Raw genomic sequence first — 22,214 nt, forward strand, 5'->3', positions numbered from 1 at the left:
ATATGCTGGGTCTTGCCAACAGTTTAGCAGGCATTTATCCTTACATTCAAAACCACACCTGTTATACCACAGAGCAACTTGGCCAAGGATTACAGCACAAGCTTATGTTTGCCCACACAAAACAGAAGCTCCACTGAATTAAGTACAGCTCATTCCCACATAATTGGGTAGAAGATTACAGCTTTAACCATCCCATACAGGCAGCTTGTTCTTCGTTTCATTTGTGGTTTGATTTCTCCCCAAATCATTTGTTCAGACTTCTAACAAAAGTTTGGGTAAGATTTTTAAAAAGACACTATCACTTTATAATATTGTATTATTTAATGTCAGATAAAAACAACAGAAACACTGTGAGATTTCAAAACATACTACAGTAAATAAATCCACTGTGATTTTAAAGTGCATTTTTTTCAGTTGCGTACAAAATATTTAAAAACATGCAAGGCACTCAAAAGCATTGACTGGAAGAGAACAATTTTCCTTAAGTTACATTCATATTGGTGAGAGAGTCCAGAAAAATCCAAGAAGCTAGCTTAAACAACCAGTAAAAAAAAAAGATTGAAGTAAAAGTGCATTGAGGACAACCAATGTGAGTTTTGTTTTTCACAGCATTATCTCTAGTGCCTGACAGTTTTCTTCCTCACACACCCCTTCTATAAAAGCCTATCATTATCCCTATCCACACCCCCATCCCCAAGGCACAATTTAGAATAATTTCACTGTAACATAACGGTCCTTAAGGCACTTGAATCAGCTTCATAGACAGCTAGAAAAGCAACTTGAGTGTGGTTCAAAGATCCACAGGAAGACAAAACTTGGTGCAAATGGTGGATCCTGATTTCTGGACTTATCTGTCTACTAGTTTCTCTGTAGTCTCTCCATGTAAGATTGCAACTTTATTTGTTTCAGTCCTGGGTCCACTTTCCATTCATGGTCCCTTAGCAGATATGGTGGTGAGGATCCTGTCCATACAAACTCCATGCATGATCCTTGCCTCACCATCCTTGAAGATCTTGGCATATGGAAGATAAAGGTTGTCTCTTATGCTTGACTTTGTCTAAAACAGTGGTTCTCAACCTGTGGGTCCCCAGATGTTTTGGCCTTCAACTCCCAGAAATCCTAACAGCTGGTAAACTGGCTGGGATTTCTGGAAGTTGTAGGCCAAAACACCCAGGGACCCACAGGTTGAGAACCACTGCTCTACAACATGCTTGTAAAGACAGCTTGTCAAGCAAGTGATTCAACAACTAACCACAACTCAACTTCCTCACCAAATGAATTTAAAGCATTTTGCGTCAAAATATCAAGCTACCTTTATGAACACCCCTCCCCCCAGTCTGCTCCTGAGCTACTTATCTCAGCAACTCAAAAGCTGCATGTTAGCGGTCTCACAACCTGGCATAATTTACCCCTCAATGTGAGGATTTTCTACACATTTGGTAGCAATACTTTCATGTATAAGCAGAAAGATTAAAGCACAAGCTGCCCAGTTGGAAGCACAGGCTTTTGTTTTCGAAGATTTATTTTTTTACTGCTTGAATGCAATCTTTAAGGATTTATCCTGATGTTAAGTCCTTGGAAAACGCTTCTAGTAAGTGTGCAAGATTATACCTTACTTCCCGCAGGTTCAATTAACTTCAGGCTTTGCTGACACTCGTACTGCCTGGGCAGGCCCATCAAATTTAACAAGACTTCAGTTAGGTGTACTGTTTATTTAAATGGTCGTACTCCAGATAGGACCAACACTGGATTCAGCCCCGTTTGCATCTCTCCATTTATGAGATGGGTGGGTGCAGCTTTACTGACATTGCTGGGCTCCAGTTCCCAACAGCGCTTGACAACATAGCCAGTGGCGAGGAACACCCCTGAATTAATTAATGGCTATGAAAGTTGTAACATGTTATGCAAAAAACTCTTTGTTTTATGATGATTTGCATCACTGGGAAATGAACAGCTTCCTTTATTAGAGCAGGAAGGACTCTTGATTTCTTCTCCCCAGAACAGTCAGTTGGAAACCCCAATTTTTATGGATGGGGGAGCAGAAGCTCTCAAAAAAGACTGTTTTAGTGGAGAGACTGTCAATTGTTGACCTCTAAACTCAAGGGGCTTTAAGAAACCCACAGCTTTCATAAGTATTGGGATAAACATTTCCAAAACGCAGCTCTTTCACCAGCTCAGACGCTGTACCATGATATATGAATGTGAATTCATGTTCCCTGTATGCAAACTAAAAACAACATAACTCATTTGACTGAGATATAAAGAAATGTTTGGCTCTCCACTACATAAAAGCAAAAACACAGTCCAAATGTTGTTGGACTGCAAAACCCAGCAGCTCTATTCAAGCTAACTAATTGTGAGGGAGGTTGAGACTTACAGCCCAACAACTTCTTGAGGGCTACATGAGTCCTACCTTGACTAGCTGTATGTAGGGAGATTTAATGGCAAGCTGCCATGCCCAAGCTTTCCCATGACATTAAGCAGGCAAACTGGCATCCTACACCTTCTGCACATTCATCCTTGGATTCACACTCCTCCTTATCCAGAAAAGCCAACATTTTACTGATGGCTGGGTACCTTCTAGCTCACAGTTCATTAAGGAACTTATACAAAAAGGAGTAAAGAAGAGGAGCTGAGTAAGGCAACGAGTGTAAAACACTTGGAGAAAACTCAGAAAAGTTATTTTTCCATAGAACTCCCAAAGCATATGACACGGGGAATTGTGGGAGCTGCAATCCAAAATATAACATTTTCCAATTCTAATGGTAGTCCTAACTACAGTAGACCTCCTGAATCATAGATTTACATAATGTGTTGACTTGCCAGTCTACAAAATGATTCTGTGAGGCTACTCTAGTTGGATTCAGGCTACCAAGTGAGATAAATAATATCAAACTGGGCTGAATAAATACTCATTCTGTGATTTGAACCATCTTTGTTTTGTTATGGAGATCCTACTTGTTCCCCATCTTATGAAACTCATGGAAAAAAAGCTTTAACATTATTTCAAGCAGATGACCCACCAGCTCAAAGACATTATGTGTAAGCATATGCAAGAGTTAGTTTTTTAAAATGTACATATGTTTATTCTTCACGCTCTTGCTTCCCAATCCAACACTGCTGTCAAGGCAAATTAATAATATAATAAGCCCTTCACCAATGCCAACTAACTCTTAATAATGAAGCTACAAGGTTACACAACTGAGCTGCAAAACGACTCTCTCACCTCAGCAACTGCAAAGAATTTATACATATTGTAATCTTAGAAAAAGAAAGGCACAGCCTGAATTGTGAGCAATCGCCCTGGTATCTTCTCACAAATGAAGGCATTTCCTAAAATGGAAGGAAGAAGAGAAGTCTTGCTAAAATTGCAGTCACTTCCATATAAAAGCCTTGAAGCTTCACATATGGGTTGCCAGATGAGGGGCGAACTGGCAGTCCTATGCAACGCCCACTCACAGGCTGATTAGTCTCTCCCATCGTTACTCCTTGCCAAACACAGAATAACATTTTTAAAAGATGTGTGGTCAAGTCGGACTCTAGAATATAACAAGCTCGGACAGAGAATATTTTCCCTGCACAGCTCACAATACTGTAATGTACCTCCAGGGAAAATAAAACTGAACTGAACTGGTAAACGCTGAACGGGAAGAGATTGTCAGCATCAGTTTAAGAGAATAAGGACTTCTCGCTTTCCCTTAGATATTTCATTTCACAACCAGGATGATCCAGTGATCCTCCTTGTTTAGAGACCTTCTGCAGTTAGAAGACTTGCAGGAGTCTTTAGTTTCACTTTCTGTAACCATGATCAGGCGCTTCCCTTTGGCAATGGTGACATTTAACTCCCAAACATTAAAATACACCTATATCTCCACGGTTTTGATTCAGTAATAAGGCCCACGTTTTTCATACCCTGAATAGCTAGGCCATTCAGGAAACAGGCCATAAGAACACCTTGGGCTTCCAAACTGGTCGAAGGCAATTCCAAAACTAGGATCAGCTTGAGGATGAGACATCTCCCGCAAAGATTTGAGTTCGGAGCGCACAATCCTGTAATTTAGACCTTTGTTGCTGTCCCAATACACCTTCCCATCACACTCGTAACACACGGCAAATTCTATTCTTTCATGGGGTTGAACTCTCGGTGGCAAGCTGACATCAAAGGAGAACGTGTCCTTATCTGAACCGGCATAAGTGTCCTTAACATACTGGCAGGGGTAGTCTGTGAAGGTTTTCCACGTATCAAATGTCATCCGGATTTTCACAGCCTTCTCAAATGCCAGATTCCTGACTTTGACTGTACCCACGATGGCTTTATCTTTCAACATGCAGTTTTCAAGACACACATATTCGGCCTGGAGACGGTTCCGGAAGTCCAAATAATCAGCAGAAGGCTGTACAAAATCCATGACGAAGTCATCTCTTTCCACGGTTGTCAGGCCGACAATGCTGTCTATGAGCTCTGTGATATTGAATGGAATCTCTAGGGGATCGTCAAATTCGGAAAACACTTTGACCATTGTCAGCGCGAGGCCCCTGCTGTCTGCAAAGGAGACCCGCTTTTTCACTCTGTCCTGTTGCAAAGAGTCCACCGCTCCTAGTTTGTTTAATTCAGCAGCACTGTTCAAATGGATGCAGGGCCTCAAAGGCTTCTTGGGCTTTGGAGCGATTTTGCAGGCAAAACTCTCCCTTCGCAAAGAGGGCGTCCTCAAGTAGAACTGCATGGCCACATCCACTGCCATTGTAGGCTTATGAGGAAAAGAGTCAAATATTCTGGAGGAGAAAAAAAAGAGAGGAAATTTCACACACAATGTCCCAGCAAACTGGCTTTTCATATATTGACTACAAGTCACACCTAATTCTTTTCATTAGAATATATTTATTAAGCAGAAAAGCAAGTTTTTACAGGACTATTTATTAATTTATTTACCCGATGTGTATCCCGCCTTTCTCTATCCCGAAGAGGACTCAAGGCGGCTTTACATCTGGCAACTATTCAATGCCTTTGGACAAAACCACACATAAGAAGTAATATGGATACACAAAAAAACCAACTACATAATAAAACAATTACAAAAGAGAACTAAACTATGTTAAAAATTAAATACAAAACTACAAAAAGGGGAGAAATACAGTATAGCTTCAGTTGGTGGTAATAAATAACATCCTCAAGCAACATATACTTTTATGAATATACAGGGTGTTTCAAAATGCAGAACTCACTGACTGGAAAGTCAGCGGTTTGAATCCACAGGACAGAGTGAGCTTCCATTGTTAGCCCCAGCTTCTGCCAACCTAGCAAAAACTGCTGTGAGTAGATCAATAGGTATTGCTTCAGTGGGAAGGTAATGGTGCTCCATGCAATAATGCTGGCCACATGACCTTGGAGGTGTCTACAGATAATGCCAGTTCTTCAGCTTAGAAATGGAGATGAGCATCACACCCCAGAGTCAGACTCAACTAGACATAAAGTCAAGGGGAAACCTTTACCTTCAAAATGATGGGCCCAATTTCAAAGCCCAATTTCACAATGGCAACATGTTACAGTTCAACACAAAGTTATAAATAGAGTTATCAAGTTTTCCTCACTATTTTGAGCCAGAAACAAATCTAAAAAAGTAACTCTGCAAATAAAAGATATTTTATTCGGTCTTATGTTGCCAGATGAAGCTCTGTGCCCACCTCGCACCAGTGATTGGGATAGTAAGATGATGGTCCTTTGGAGCCAAGCCGATCTTGGCTCAACTGGACTATGTAGGTATAGGAATGGGATACATGGCTGCTTCTTTAGCTATTCCAGAGCACTACTGGCTGCGGATTAAGCAACCAGTGTAGATAAACAGCAGACCTTTACATGATCTCATTTAATTTTTCTCCTAAAGCACCAGAAAGGAAATCCTACGATTTCTTTGTCTCTTAATAGACAGAAAATCCTTTAGGGCAAGAAATGCAAGTTATATAATCAAACTACTACAAATTAAATCATTACATAACAAATCTTATTCAGCTGCAGGATGTTGTGATTGCTTCAGCAACCAACTGGCATGCATACTTGCTCAAAAAGACATGAATTATCAAATGAGTAAATGTGAACGGAATCCAATTGTCTCTTCATATTACAGTACTTAGTTCACTGGAATTACAAGGTTGCAGAATAATAGCCAGCATATTGATTGTTACTAAGCCAACTGGAGACCCTATGGGTGGAATAAATAAAATATACTGTAGAGTATCACGTATCCAACCTTCGCTCATCCAATGTTCTGTATTATCCAATACATTCTGCCTCCCACCTGGATCCACAGCTGTTTCAATACGTAGCAATGTTTTGGTGCTAAATTAGTAAATACAGTAATTACTACATAACGTTACCATGCATTGAACTGCTTTTTCTGTCGATTTGTTGTAAAACATGGTGTTTTGGTGCTTAATTTGTAAAATCATAATGTAATTTGACATTTAATCGGCTTTTCCTTAATCCCTTCTTATTATTCAACATTTTTGCTTACCCAACGTTCTGCCGGCCTGTTTATGTTGGATAAGAGAGACTCTACTGTACATAAATGAACACTATAACTAATTTGATAGGCAGCAATTTCAATAATGATTGTTTTAAAAGACCCACACTTCTGCTTTTCAGTATTTCCCTATCATATTACACAAAATACAACTACCGTATATACTTGAGTATAATCCGGGTTTTCAGCCCTTTTTTAGGCTGAAAAAGCCCCTCTCGTCTTATACTGAAGTCAATGTTATTTATTATTTACTCTGTTGTTTTTATTATTATTATTACATTTATTATTTTATTCATTGTTATTATTACATTTATTATTTTACTCTAATTATTATTGTTACATTTATTACATTATTATTACTGCTATTATTACATGTCCATTATTTTATTCTATTATTATTTTTATTACATTCGTTATTTTACTCTTTATTGTTATTGGAAGGATACGTATGCATATTTACATTGAAGAAGGTTACAATGATGGTTTGATCAGCGCTGGACAATCTTAATATACAGTTTACGTAAATATTCAAAAACATTTAATCTACTGATGCCTCAATTAACGTAATTTTATTGGTATCTATTTTTATTTTGAAATTTACCAGTAGCTGCTGCATTTCCCACCCTCGGCTTATACTCGAGTCAATACATTTTCCCAGCTTTTTGTAGTAAAATTGGATGCCTTGGCTTATATTTGGGTCGGCTTATACTCGAGCATATACAGTACATCTTTTTCCCCTCTTCACATCACTATACTTACTATGGAAAAACAGTCTTTCCTCAAGTAAGTCTCATTGAAAGACATTCTCATAAAAGCATGCTTACCTGGGAACCCAGAGGTTGCTGCATGGAAACCCAATTTCAGTCTGTAACATTCTGAACTAATTGCTCGTATTCCTAAATAAGTGGACCAAGTGCTGGTCTATTTATCAGTACTATCAACACAGGCAAAACTCACGCCAACCCAGATAGCTGAATGAAGGCCAACTCATCTGTGGTGCCTGGTAGAACTTCCTTTTGTAGTAAGTTCTCCACGCCCTCAAACACGGAAGCCTTTATCAGCTTGGCGGGAACAGGAAGCTGAAATAAGCTGCATGAGGTGATAAATGTCTGCACTAACTTCTCGAACTTCGCTGGAAAGGAAGTGGCAGCAGACGTGCGCCTTAGCAGGTTCACAAGGCACAAGAATTGAGACATTTCAGGAATTTTCATCTCAGAAACATTTGTAGAAATAAGCTTCATGTCATCGTGTCAACCAGGTCACACCCTACTAGTGCCACTAGGTTTTTCTGGCATAAATCCAGGACCAAATTACAAAAAGCAGCAAGCACAAATATACAGAAACTCTGCCCGCTGGAAATCTATCACATTCCTGTTCATATTGCTACTTCCAAGGCCTGCTGGCACACTTGCTAGATGAACTTGTTGATACTTGTCCTAAATTGTAAGCCACGATCTTTCATCCATTCACATTTAAAGACAAATGTAAAACAAAGCACTGCTTATTTGACACTACAATGACACCAAGTCCAGCAGCAGCAAAAGTGGAGACCACAAAGCAAGTTGAAGAAGGCAGTGCACTCCAGGACAGGAAAAACCCTCTGATTTTAAAACACCACACCGTTGAATGGAAAACAATCCTTTTATTGAAGATAATTAGAAAGCAACAAGTAAAAGCACTTAAAAGAAATAGGTAAATCCAATTAGGTAAGAGGATAAGCAGGAGCAAAAATAATCCAGGGTAAAGTTCAGCAAAGTCCATAAAACAAAGTCTACACTTCTCTAATATAATTCAGGAAAGCAGGAAACATTAATCCAAGGCATGACTAGGAATTCATATACTCCAAGAATCCAAACCATGAACAAGAAATACTTAAACAAGAATCTTCCGAGCAAAGCTTCCATGAAACAAAGGATGAGAATTACACTTGATTCCAGCGATGCTTCATCTGACTATATTTCACATACATGAAACTTTTATCCCCTCGTTAAGCTATTCCATGCACTCAGGAATTGGTTTCATTTTACTTGAGATCCCCTTATCTTTTTCTATCGGAGCCTGGCAGAACGCCGAAGGCACTGTTCAACCTGTCTGTTTTGACTAATTTCCTCTCGCCTATCTATTTGCTCATTAAGTCTTGCTGCTGGGCCAGGTGCCCAGTTGTATTCAAGCCCAAATCCTGGGAACTCTCTGGTAGCAATTCAGGGAGTACACTATCATCCCTACACCCTTCAGGGACATTCTCATGGGAAACTACACTTTACACAGGGGTCTCCTGGTCTGTCTCTGCATCAGTATCATTGACCAAACCACTGACATCTTGAAATTCATTAGCATCACTTCCCACATCCAAAGCACCCCGATCCTGAAACACAATCACAGGCTGAACACAGGAAACTATTTTAAAAATTGTCCAGACGAATCCTCCGCAAATTGTTGCCTTCTGGATGTGTTGGAACAGCAACACCCATCGATCAGCACTACCAAGGGGCCATGGCTTAAGGAAAACATATGTATAGAATAAAGATTCCCCTCCTCCCTGTTACTGCAGGACAAAACAAGCATTGAGGCAACTCAAATCTAAAGGAGATGTCATCCAGAGTTTTGGAGTTCGGTGCCATCTGTACACAGATGACACACTACTACTCCAAGGAACTCCACCTAACTCCAAGGAAGCCCCCAGATCCTGGACCAGTGCCTGGCAGCAGTGATGGACTGGATGAGGGCTAACAAGCTGAAGCTTAATCCAGATAAGACAGAGGTCCTCCTGGTCAGTCGTGAGGCCGATCAGGGTATAGGGTAGCTATCTGTGCTCAACGGGGTCACAGTACCCCTGAGGACACAGGTCCACAGTCTGGGGGGTCCTCCTGGATTCAGCACTGACACCTGAAGCTCAGATGTTGGTGGTGGCCAGAAGGGCCTTCACACAGTTAAAGCTTGTGCACCAGCTGTGACCATAACTCAAGAAGTCAGATCTGGCCTCTGTGGTCCAGACTGGATTACTGCAATGCACTCTACTTAGAGCTGCCTTTGAAGGCGGCTCAGAAACTGCAATTGGTGCAAAGATTGGCAGCTAGACTACTAACTGAAGCTGGCTATAGGGTGCGCACAATGCCCCTATTAAAGCAGCTCCATTGGTTGCCAATAAGTTTCCGGTCTCCACTCTATAAAGCCCTAAATGGTTTGGGCCCTGCCTATCTTTATGACATACTCCCATGTACCTGATTGAGCATTAAGATCCTTTTGGTCCCGCCACCGTCACAACCACGGTTGGTGGGGATGGCCATGTTCTAGAAACATACTCTCCTGACGTTTCACCTGCATCTATGGCAGGCATCCTCAGAGATTGTGAGGTCCTCGCAACCTCTGAGGATGCCTGCCATAGATGCAGGTGAAACGTCAGGAGAGTATGTTTCTAGAACATGGCCATATAGCCCGAAAAACCTACAATAACCCAATGTCCAGAATCTCTGGAGGACCAGGATTTGGATATCATTTCTCTTGAATGTGCCCTAGAACATTTTCATGCCTTACAGAAACTCCTTGGTTTTACTCATGACCCACTCAACTGACCACCTAATGTGGAAAGCATTCCTGAAGGTAAAAAGCTGAAAACCTACCCTATTACGGCATTTCTAAGGTATATACTGTACAATTGAATAATTAGTACCCAAAGTTTATCAAGGCCAAAAGTCTCCCCCTATTAGAGCTGTCCGCCTTTTGAACCACATTTCACATACTTTCCATTTCCTGTTGCATGTCAGTAAACTTCTGAATACAAACACAATGCTATTGAATGGCTGATGACTAAACTGTTTCCTTCCATTCATCAGAACGCACTCCAGCTTAACCCCATTTGAAGTCATAACCCAAAGGACTTCTGATTTGTTAAGTCCCTCTCCAAAAGCCACCTGCTGCATGATATTTATACTTGAAACAAAACTCTTGTTCCAACAAAATGTGAAACACAAAACACTAGTGGTTTCCCTACTGAGAAGCCAAAATGGTGTGAAAATGAAGCTAGTTTTGACCTCTAAAAGCAGAGCGACTCTGAAAACAGCTGGAATCAGATAACTTGCTGTCTTGCCCCAACTGCAACAGTCTCTTTCCACAGTAAATCGAAGCTAGTCAGCTGATTTTGCACTTGTTTCCTTATATGCCCATTTTTGTACTAATCTGTGTACAAGATTCAAGTGTCATGCTTGTTACAAATAACTCCCAGTCCAAGAGTCCTGCTCCTCATGAATCCCCTCTCGGAGATAAAGTTAGCTGGAGTTATGTTTGCTGACAAGCCAAAAATAGAAAGCTCCCCAGGAGCGGATGAAAAGTAGGCTTGCTAAGTTTTCATGCCTAAGATCTGGTGGAGTGTCATCCAACTATGGTGGTACAAATAATAAACTTAAATGTTTCTGTGCCCAAATGATACAATATTATTTCTAAGTTGTTCTCAGGTCTTTTGAGGAAGTATGGAGTATCAATTGAGAAGAGGGACAAGTTAGCAAAGTAATTCTGAACATGTTAAGGCCAGTCATCGCTGGCCACTTTTACTCTAGCAAGTAGGAGCACAGTACCTTTTAAATTACATCAGCCACCCAAATATGTGTTGCCGAAGGCTTTCACGGCCGGAATCACTGGATTGCTGTGAGTTTTCTGGCTCTATGACCATGCTCCAGAAGCATTCTCTCCTGACGTTTCGCTCATATCTATTGAAGGCACCCTTAGAGGTTATGAGGTCTGTTGGAAACTAGGCAAGTGGGATTTATATATCTGAGGAATGTCCAGGTTGGGAGAAGGAATTCTTGACTGCTTGAGGCAAATGTAAATGTTGCAATTGGCCAGCTTGATTATTTATTTGTTTGTTTATTTACCGTATTTATATACCGGCTTTCTCATCCCGAAGACGACTCAAGGCAGTTTACAATTGACATAATTCAATGCCCCCAACAACATAAAATATAATTAAAACATTAACATATAACATAAACCATATAAAAACAATAGGAACAATATAACACATTGAATGGCCTTGTAGTTTCAAAGACTGGCTGATTGCTGCCTGGGGGGAATCCTTTGTTTGGCGGTCTTAGCTGGCCCTGATTGATTCCTGTCTGGAATTCCCCTGTTATTTGATTATACCTCTTTATTTATTGTCCTGACTTTAGAGTTTCTTAAATACTGGTAGCCTGATTTTGTTCATTTTCATGGTTTCCTTCTTTCTATTGAAATTGTCCACATGCTTGTGGATTTCAAAAGCTTCTTTGTGTAATGGTTGTTAGAGTGGTCCAGCATTTCTGTGTTCTCAATTAATATGCTGTGTCCAATATTTAAAAACTCCAAAATCAGGACAGTAAATAAAGAGCAACACTCAGAAAACAGGAGAATTCCAGACAGGAGACAATCAGGGTCAGGTAACGCATCCTAACAAAGGATTCCCCCAGGCAGGTAGCAGCCAGGCTTTGAAGCTGCAAGGTCATCCAATGCTAATCAAGGTGGCCAATTGCAACATTCACACTTGCCTAAAACAGACAAGAGTTCTTTCTCAAATGCTGGACATTCCACAGAGATATAAACCCCACTTGCCTAGTTTCCAACAGACCTCACAACGTCTGAGGATGCTTGCCATAGATGTGGACAAAACATCAGGAGAGAATGCTTCTAGAATATGACCACATAGCCCAAAAAACTCACAATAACCCACCAAACATGTTTTTTAAAATATAAAAGTGAAGATCAAGTCTCTATGGAGAGATTTACCACATCATGATCACTACATATATAGATTCTCTCTTATATAGGGGCAGTATAAATGTATAGACAGGTACTAAAGAAAAACACCCTAAGGAAGACAGTAATCTTTGTGACCCAAATGTGGTGATCAAAAGAACTGGTTGGCCATCATGGAAACCAGAAATTGGATTATAAGGGGTTGTAGTTTGTTCTTAATTCTCTTCCTTGATTATTCAAAAAACAAATTGCAAAAATCAATAGCATCTATTGTCATGTTTAAGCGCTTTCTACAGTAACAGCACAAAGCCAACATCAGGTTCATTTGCTTCCTTTTCCTCTTAATGTAGATGACGACATGCTCATTTCATAATGAAAATAATTCCTTGAATCACTGTACGCAATCTTCCACTAACATCAGGCTCTGTATCCCATCATCTACTGTAAATCTTTCATCAGAGCTTCATGTCCTTCATTATGAAACAGCAATTTCTCATTTTTCTGTAACCGCAAGAAACAGGCACTGCAAGATCTCACAACAGCTTAGCTCAACTTAACTTGGAATGGTGCCCTCTATAGATGTGGATCACAGCGCCATAGGTCCCAGACAGCATGGTGCTGTGCCATTTGGGGACAATGGAAGTTGCAATCCACCACACATGGAAGACACCAGCCTGGAGAAGACTGATGTTATCCTTCTGTCATTCTAATCATTAGCTAAATATGCTTGGCATCTCAAGAGAGGATATCTTTGTTGTGGTTAAACCCAAGAATACTGATGAAACCTTCTCAATGTATTAATTTCCTGAAAAAGATTTTGGATTCCTCATGGACAACTAGTTAAACCTGAGCCAACAATATGATGTGGTGGCTAAAAAAGCCAATGGGGATTTTTGGCCTGCATAAATAGGAGTATAGCGTCTAGATCCAGGAAAATCATGCAACCCCGCTATTCCGTCTTGGTTAGACCACACCTGGAGTACTGTGTCCAATTCTGGGCACTGCAGTTGAAGGCAGATGTTGACAAGTTGGATTGTGTCCAGAGGAGGGCGACTAAAATGATCAAGTGTCTGGAGAACAAGCCCTATGAGGAGCGGATTAAAGAGCTGGGTGTGTTTAGCCTGCAGAAGAGAAGGCTGAGAGGACACATATAGCCATGTATAAATATGTGAGAGGAAGTCATAGGGAGGAGGGAGCAAGCTTGTTTTCTGATGCCCTGGAGAGTAGGATGCGGAACAATGGCTTCAAACTACAAGAAAAGAGATTCCACCTGAACATTAGGAAGAACTTCCTGACTGTGAGAGCTGTTCAACAGTGGAACTCTCTGCCCCGGAGTGTGGTGGAGGCTTCTTCTTTGGAGGCTTTTAAACAGAGGCCGGATGGTCATCTGTCTGGGGTGCTTTGAATGTGATTTTTCTGCTTTTTGGCAGAATGGGGTTGGACTGGATGGCCCACGAGGTCTCTTCCCACTCTATGATTCTATAAATATTCATATATTTTATATGCAATTATCATACCCACCAATGGTAATTATGACACTGATATTATAATACCAACTGTTATACCTAATCATTACTTATCACAATTTATCAAACCAAAAAACTTGAACTTTTAAGTCTAAAATTTGAAGATTGTTAATGTTTTCTTTTGTGGGCAGGGTTTAGTTTATGGCTTTTTAAGGAGAAATATCAATTCAAATAGTCACTTAACATCTAAGTCCAGGAATGTCAGGTAAACCGATGATAAATATGTAGTTTGCAGGACAGCAGGGCAATTAAGATGTTGTTTGGATGGAATATTTCGGGTCTCCAGGCTGGATCCCACACTATATTTGCTAGCATGGTTTTATCCCCATCCCCAAATACAGTAACACCCACAGCTCCAAGATACTATTATGGGATGTACCTCCATCATCTGACCCACCTGTATGATGTAAAAATACTCATACAATTTGTGTGGCTGCTCACTCCAAAGGTTAGCAGCCCTGACCGCATCTCAGCATTAATGTGAAGTGCACGACCTCCCCAAGTATAGGAAGTGACTAATGCTACAGGCCTCCTAGCCACAGACACCACAACCACTGACAGTAAAGGAAACGTTCAAACAGACACTATGCAGGGAGAAAGCTAAAAGAATCCAGTCCTGGTTGACTTATCCCTTTGTATGAAATTATTCACTTTAATGCTTACAACCATAACAATGTATTTGATATTTACACAAGCGGATGCAAACGTGATTCATTTATGTGACACTTACTTCCATGTAAACTTCTCCAATATTATGAAAGAGATAAAGGCCCCTTCTATATTGCCATATAATCCAGATTATTAAAGAGATAATCCACATTATCTGCTTTGAACTGGATTATATGAGTCTATATTGCCATACAATCCAGTTCAAAGCAGATAATCGGGATTTTATATGAAAATTTACAGTTTCATTCATTCATTAAAAAAAGTCTGATATGCATTCTACACTTCCAATGGAGATTGAGGTTCAATTTTATTTTCACAACAACATACTAAGATGGGTTACTAGAGAAGCATTGACCATGTAGTGATATCACCATGGACTTCATGTCTAAACAGGGATTCCTATGTCTAAACAGGGATTCCCAGGTCTCCTATGCTGATATTTAAATTATTTTTTTACACCAGAGATTGTGAACTTTTGGCCCTTCAGATGTTGGATCTTAAGCTGACACCAGTCTTCTCTTGCCCAGCACTGTGGGAACGGCAGCCTCTCTCATTTACTTTTGACACCATGCTGGAATGAAACAACAAGCCAAGAAGGCTTCATTCACAGTGAGTCAGCAGGCTCACTTTTCCAGGTCACATGGGAAAATGCTGCCTCACCCTCCTTCCTGGATGAATATCTAGGGTTGCTGGAGGCAGATCTTCCGTATAAAGACTTCAGAGGGCTCTAATTCAGCCAAATGCACCCTCCTCACATGCCCCACATCATACCCCGAGGAACGCTTCGAAACTTGAAGGAATGTTTCAGTACCATGCAGTTGGCCCTCTGTTCCACAAACTGCATCCATGGAATCAACTACCCATGACTTGAAAGTAACTCTCCACAAAATAAAAGAAGCAAAAAAATAAAAATAAAAAGGACGCCTTTTTATTACACCATGGTATACAACTGGACATGAGAATCCACAGATTTTGGTTTCCATAAAAAGTCCTGAAAGCTAAACTCTGCGGATACTGAAGTCCCAATGTATTTCCCTTGGAAGAATCCAAGAAGTCAGATCTATATTTTTATGTGCAATTATGCTTCCCAGGAAGCTGACACCCACTCAGGGAAAGTGTGTTAGAATTCAAAGTGACCTTACCGCCCTTACTTAAGACAGTGTTTCTCAACCTTTCTAATGCCGCGACCCCGTAACACAGTTCCTCATGTTGTGGTGACCCCCAACCATAAAATTATTTTTGTTGCTACTACACAACTGTAATTTTGCTACTGTTATGAATCGTGATGTCAATATCTGACATGCAAGACGGATTTTCATTCACTGGACCAAATTTGGCACTAATACCCAATATGCCCAAATATGAATACTGGTGGGGTTGGGAGGGGGGTTGATTTGGTCATTTGGAAGGTGTAGTTGCTGGGATTTATAATCAAACACATTCTGAACTCCACCAACAATGGAACTGAACCAAACTTGACACACAGAGCTTCCATGACCATCAGAATATCCTGGAAGGGTTTAGAGGGCATTGACTTTGTGTTTTGGAGTTGTAGTTCACTTACATCAAGAGAGCACTGTGGACTCAAACTATGATGGATCTGGACCAAACTTGGCATGAATACTTAATATGCCCAAATGTGAACACTGGTTGAGTTTGGAGAAAATAAGAGAAGAAGCAGAACTAAAGGTGGCTTGCATATAATGTAGCCCTTGAGCACTTGGCCAACATACAAATTGGCCCAAAGTCTATGGGCTGTGTAGAGCGGTTACTCCCAAAACATCTGCTACAGATTTCTTGGGACTTTTTCTTGAAAAGTGGGCCAGCTGATTAAGAATGATGGGATTGCATATCATACCAGATGGAGGCCCTCGTGTTCAGGAAGATTGGTGTAAGCCATTAGTTTCCAAACTCTGGTCCTCCAGAACATCCAGTCCCAGAATTCCTCTCCCCTTGGGACTTCTGGAGGTTGAAGCCCCAAACTTTTGGAGCCCCAGAATTTGAGAACCACTAGTGTAGACTATGTATGGATGTAAAAGGCTTCATAGGGGGCAGATACGCTCAGTTTGTCCTCAATAAACTGGACAGAATTCAAAAACCATCCTCCTAGACATCTTAAAAATTTTGGGCTTCAACTCCCACAATTCCTAACAGCCTACCGGCTGTTAGGAATTGTGGGAGTTGGTCCAAAACACCCAGAGGGCCGGAGTTTGCCCATGCCTTACCTACGCTATGATAACTAGGGTTGAGGGGAGGTGCAAACCAATCACACCCGGAAGGTTGCATGATTTCCACTTCTGCTGTAAATGTGTACATAGAAATGAGTTTCACTATGTATATAACACTGCACCTTTACATAGGCTTAATAGTAATCGCCATTCCTGAGGAATTGATTCTGGAATGCAGGAGGGATACTGAACGGAATTGTCACCAAACTACAATTCCTTGAATCCTTTGTGGTAATCCAGCGATTCTCAAAATGTTTACCCCTGTGATCCCCTTTACATCATACACACACAATGAAGTAGATAAATAAAATATATTGTATGCTTAGTGTGCATGTATTTTCATTCACAAATTGATCACTATTAATACTTTTAACAGTTTATAAGGTAATAACATTGTTCAACTTGAACAGCTTTATTTACATAAATCCAAGACCTAATTCAACACAAAATAAAAGTTACTCCTAAACTTGGGCATTGATAGCACACAGTTAAAGTCCATACCATGAATAAAGTAAAGGTAAAGGTTCCCCCTTAATATTGTCTAGTCATGTCCAACTCCGGGGGGTGGTGCTCATCTCTGTTTTTAAGCCGAAGAGCTGGCGTTGTCCACAGACGCCTCCAAGGTCATGTGGCCAGCATGACTGCAAGGAGCTCCATTATCTTCCCACTGAAGCGATAGCTATTGATCTACTCACATTTGCATGCTTTTGAACTGTTAGGTTGGCAGAAGCTGGGGCTAGCAATGGAACTCGCCCCAACCTGTGAATTTGAATCGCTGACCTTCCGGTCAGCAAGTTCTGCAGGTTAGCGGTTTAACTCGCTGCGCCACTGCAGGCCCTATACCATGAATATTATTGCTTTTAATTTTTAATGACTCACTTGTTTAATGTTTGCTGTAACCTTTCTCAAGTAATGTTTATACTTAATGTGCTAGATATCCTTGTCTTTAAATGTAAAGTTGACTAAAACGAACGGGTTCGATAAGAAGCTGCTTTCATGAAATGACAAATAATAATTTAATGTCTTGTGCAACTATTGCATGCATTCTCCAAGGATTTCACCACACAATTTGATAACCACCAGGGTAACCTATGTTACCAAGAATATATTTAGAAGTTAGATATGACTCAATTCTTTCCCGAACGGCAAGAACATTTCAAAGCTAAAAACAAAAGTGCATTTACTGGGACTAAACAGCATGAAACAATGGGATTTCTGAGTAGGTATACATAGGATTACACTGTAGTTAAAATGCATTTGAAGTTGAATTTGTGAAGATAAGCTGTATTATGTTTTCCTTACCGCATAGGGATAAAAGAAGTTGGCAGCAAAGATGGTTCAAGATGTTGAAGCCTGGCTGGTCACAGGGATTTCACGTTCCACAGAAGCTACAAATTCATGATCTAAAACAACAAAAGAGGATGGCTTATAATCAGAGATCTCTTTGGAACAAACAGCAGCCATTAGTGCCCGCTCTTTCTCATGCATGCAAAAAGAAACCACCTTCAAAGCTGCAACAATAAGAGATTCGGAAAGAGGCACCTCTATGCCAACACCAAAGTGCACACACCCACTTTAACCACTGGATAGGATTATAGCAGGCATGGGCAAACTTTCTAACTTGAGGGCCGCATGGTGGGCCCGGAGCAGGGTGGGTGGGCTGGGAGAGAAGGGATTCTCCCCAAGACCCCTCTCTGCCCTTTCCTCCCCTTCCTCTTCTCATTTGGAGGCAGAAAGTGAAGGAAAGATGGGAGGATCCCAAAAGGGTTAGCCTTGGTCAAGATGAGATGGTGGATGGGAGAGGAAAAATGTATATATAATCTTAGAATCTTGATGCTGGAAGAGCTCCCCAAGGGCCATCCAGTCCAACCCCCTGCCATGCAAGAAGGCACCATCAAAGCACTCCTAACAGACAGCCTATGCGGAAAAGCCTCAAAGGAGGAGACTTCACCACACTCTGAGGCAGCCTATGCCACTCTCCAACAGTTCTTACTCTCAGGAAGTTCTTCTTAATCTTTTCAGTCGAATCTCTTTCTCTGCCATTTGAATCCATTACTCCCTTGTGCTCTGGTCTCTAGAGCAGCAGAAACTAAGTAAGCAGAAAGGAAGTTTTCATGCTCCTTCTCCTAAAATCTTGAAACATGGTTCTCGTGTTCTCTCTCTACCTCCTCTTCTCACAGCTAAACATCCCCCCAGAGGAAAAGGAGGAAGTAAAAAGAGAAGGAAGGCAAGAAGAAAGGGAGTAAGACAAGGATGGAAGGAAGGAAAAGTGGAAAGGAATGGAAAGAGGAAAGACAAAAAAGGAAGAAAGAAGAAAGAGAGAGAAGGAAGGAGGAAAGAGGGAAGGATGAAAGGGTGTAAGGAAAGGAAGGGGGGAGGGAGAAAAAAGAGGGGAGATAAGGAAGAAAATGAAGAAGGAAAGAGAGAAGGAAAAGGGTGGAAGAGAAGATGGAAGGAAAGAAAGGTGGAAGGAAGTGGAAGGAGGAAAGACAAAAGGGAAGGAAGGAGAAAGAGAGAGGGAAGGAGGGAGGAAAGAGGGAAGGATGAAAGGGAGGGAGGGAGGGAGGGAGAAAGAAAAAAGGAAGGAAGAGGGGAAATAAGGAAGGGAAGGAAGAAGGAAAGAGAGAAGGAAAAGGGTGGAAGAGAAGATGGAAGGAAAGAAAGGTGGAAGGGAATGGAAGGAGGAAAGACAAAAGGGAAGGAAGGAGAAAGAGAGAGGGAAGGAGGGAGGAAAGAGGGAAGGATGAAAGGGAGGGAGGGAGGGAGGGAGAAAGAAAAAAGAAAGGAAGAGGGGAAATAAGGAAGGGAAGGAAGAAGGAAAGAGAAGAAAGGATGGAAGATAAGATGGAAGGAAGGTAAGGAAGGAGGAGGGAGAAAGAGGGGAGGTAAGGAAGGAAGGAAAGGAGGAAGGAAAGGATGGTGAGAGAGAGGAGGACCAGAGAAAAGAACCCAAAGGTCCCTTTTACACTGCCATATAAAATCCAGATTATCTGCTTTCAACAGGATTATATGGCAGTGTAGACTCATATAATCCAGTTCAAAGCAGATAGTGTAGATTATCTGCTTTGATGCTCTGGATTATATGGCAGTGTAGATCTAGCCTGATTGAAAGCTCAAAACCCCAATATAACACACACTGCTCTGCATTTTAGAAGTTTCCAGTCTTTATAGAGGTAATTGGGGGGAGAGAGATACAACCAATTGAACCAACTTAAACATAAGTAACACTGGCCAACACACATTTTGGTGGCTCAAGTGTTAGCCCTGTTTCTGGGTATATCTGACCTGCTCATTCTACAAATATCAGCTTTAGCTTTTGGGATACAGTAGATATGCCACCTGCCTGTCTTCATCTGTTCACCCACAGAAAATCATGATAACTATATTTAATAATCTAGAGCTGATGTGATCTATCCAATACTATTTTCTAAATAACCCTAAATAACCCCAGGAAATAGGCCTAAAAGCACCAAGAAAGAATAATAATTAGGTGTGTCCCCACAAAAGAGGTAAACATTAATTTAAGTTTAAAGCCTAAATAATGGAAAGCCAGGCGGCCTGGTGACAAAGCAGGAGGAGACTGTTGCACCTTGAATAGCTGGACCAAATCTTGCACAGCAGGCTCTTCCAGTCCTTTGGATCTGCCCACCAGGAGATAAAAATCAATCAGATCTCCAAAAGCATTCCTTGGGATCCATTCATTGAGACATGGTGCTGGAGGGGAATTCTATAGCAGCACAAATGCTTTGATAATCTGGATTCTATGGCAGTGAGATTGCTCCTTTGGAGTTGGCATCAAAAAGATAACCATTGGTAGTAAAGCAGAAGGAAAAGAGGAAGGCCATTATAGGTAGGTAGATGCAATCATGGAAGTCAACGCTTTTGCAAGACCGCACTCAGCAAGGCTGTTAAATGGCAGTGGGTGCATCTGCACTGTAGAATTAATGCAGTTTAATAACACTTTAATTGCCCGGGCTATAGAATTCTGAGAGTTGCAGTTTGGTGAGGCACCAGCCCTTCTGGGAAGAGAAGGCTTGCAAAACGACTATATTTTCATGGTTTCATAGCATTGTATCAAACTGTATAGTGACCTCATCACACTAGAGAATGAATCCACTTCAAATCCGGTTGCTTCCTCTTGGAGAATTCTGGGGTTTGTAGTTTAGGGAGGAGTCTTTAACAGCCTCACTTAACTACAAACCCCAGAATTTTGCAGGAGGCAGCAACCGGATTTAAAGCGGATTCATTCTCTAGTGTGATGGAGTAGATGCACCCAAAGGTTCCTCGGCTCTTGAAAAGTTTACTCCCCCAACCGAACCACACTGATAAAGCTCTCCCGGTTTCAACCAACGGCCTCCATTCCTTGGACAAGATCTTGCACGCTTAAGCCCCAAAAAGCACTTTTCAGAGCAACCGGGCTCCACCTACCCGAAAGTATTCCGTTTCCTCCAACTTCCCTCTTCCAACCTGGAGCACTTTTGTCTGCCCGGCGAAACAAAGCCTCTGCCGGCTGTATACCTTCCCAATTGGGCTCTGCCTGCAACTGGCCTTGTCCTGCTCCCCCCTCCAGCCGCTCCAGGCTCGCTTAGCTCCGGTTCCAGCGTGGATCTGAGGCATTCGATACCTCTTAAAACCGATCCTTTCGTCGCAAGCCCTCTCGCCAAGGGGGGGCTAAGCCGCGCCGCAGCCAATGGGCGTGCTCCGAACGTTCCGGGCCAGCCAATGGCAGCGGCGCTGCTTCCCATGCGGAAGGGAGCAGGAGTCTGGCGCGTGAACGCCAGGCTGGCGGGGAGGGCGTGACGAGTGATACAGCGCATCAGCGGAGCACGGGGCGCGCGGCTGGGTTGGTAGGTGGGCGCGCTCGCGCTTACATCCCACGAGTTTTCTGTCGTCTCCACGGCGAGACTTTGTCCTCGGAGTCCTTCTGCCCAAAGTCTCGTGGGTCACATCCCTGGCAGGGCCTTGCAGAGGGAGATCTGAGCCCAAGCTGTGTTCTGCAAGGCTTGTTCCTCTGCCTCAGTGACTCTCTTTGCCATTGGAACCCACCCTAGCATGGTTTTGGCCTCCTCGCTGATTAGTTTGCCTGTGCTATTCAAGTGGGAATGGGGTGTATGATTGATACTGAGCACTGCCCTTTAGACAAAATGAAAATACCAACAGAATGGCTGCATTAAGTGGGAGGATCTCCTAGCCCAACCTGGGCAAACTTGGGTCCTCCAGGTGTTTTGGAATTCAACTCCCACCATTCCTAACAGCCTCAGGCCCCTTCCTTTTCCCCCACAGCTGCTGGTGGAGAGGAATGGTGGAAGTTGAAGTCCAATCATATTATTATTATTTATTAACTTTATTTGTACCCCACTAGCATCTCCCGAAGGACTCGATGCGGCTTACAAAGGCCAAGGCCTCAAAACACAACATAGCAATACACAACTTAAAGCAGATCAAAAACAATTAAAGCAAATTTTAAAAACAACAAAGCAATAAAACTACACCAAGACACAATAAAACTGGGGCCAGGCCAGAGTAATGGGTACAGATTAAAAGTGCTG

At 41.8% G+C, this 22,214-nt stretch overlaps 1 protein-coding gene across 1 annotated transcript; it reads right to left on the minus strand.

Annotated features, from left to right (window-relative positions):
- Positions 1-302: 302 nt before the first annotated feature.
- PPP1R3B (protein phosphatase 1 regulatory subunit 3B) lies at positions 303-21,335 on the minus strand. The gene is made up of 3 exons (XM_067464312.1): positions 21,094-21,335; positions 17,968-18,068; positions 303-4,773 (listed from the first exon to the last, which is right to left on the minus strand). The coding sequence occupies exons 2-3, from the start codon at positions 17,970-17,972 to the stop codon at positions 3,885-3,887; spliced, it is 894 nt and encodes a 297-aa protein (XP_067320413.1). The 5' UTR covers positions 17,973-18,068; positions 21,094-21,335; the 3' UTR covers positions 303-3,884.
- Between the last annotated feature and the right edge of the window lie 879 nt (positions 21,336-22,214).

Source organism: Anolis sagrei, chromosome 2, assembly GCF_037176765.1.
Source record: "Anolis sagrei isolate rAnoSag1 chromosome 2, rAnoSag1.mat, whole genome shotgun sequence".
NCBI classification, from domain to species: Eukaryota; Metazoa; Chordata; class Lepidosauria; order Squamata; family Dactyloidae; genus Anolis; species Anolis sagrei.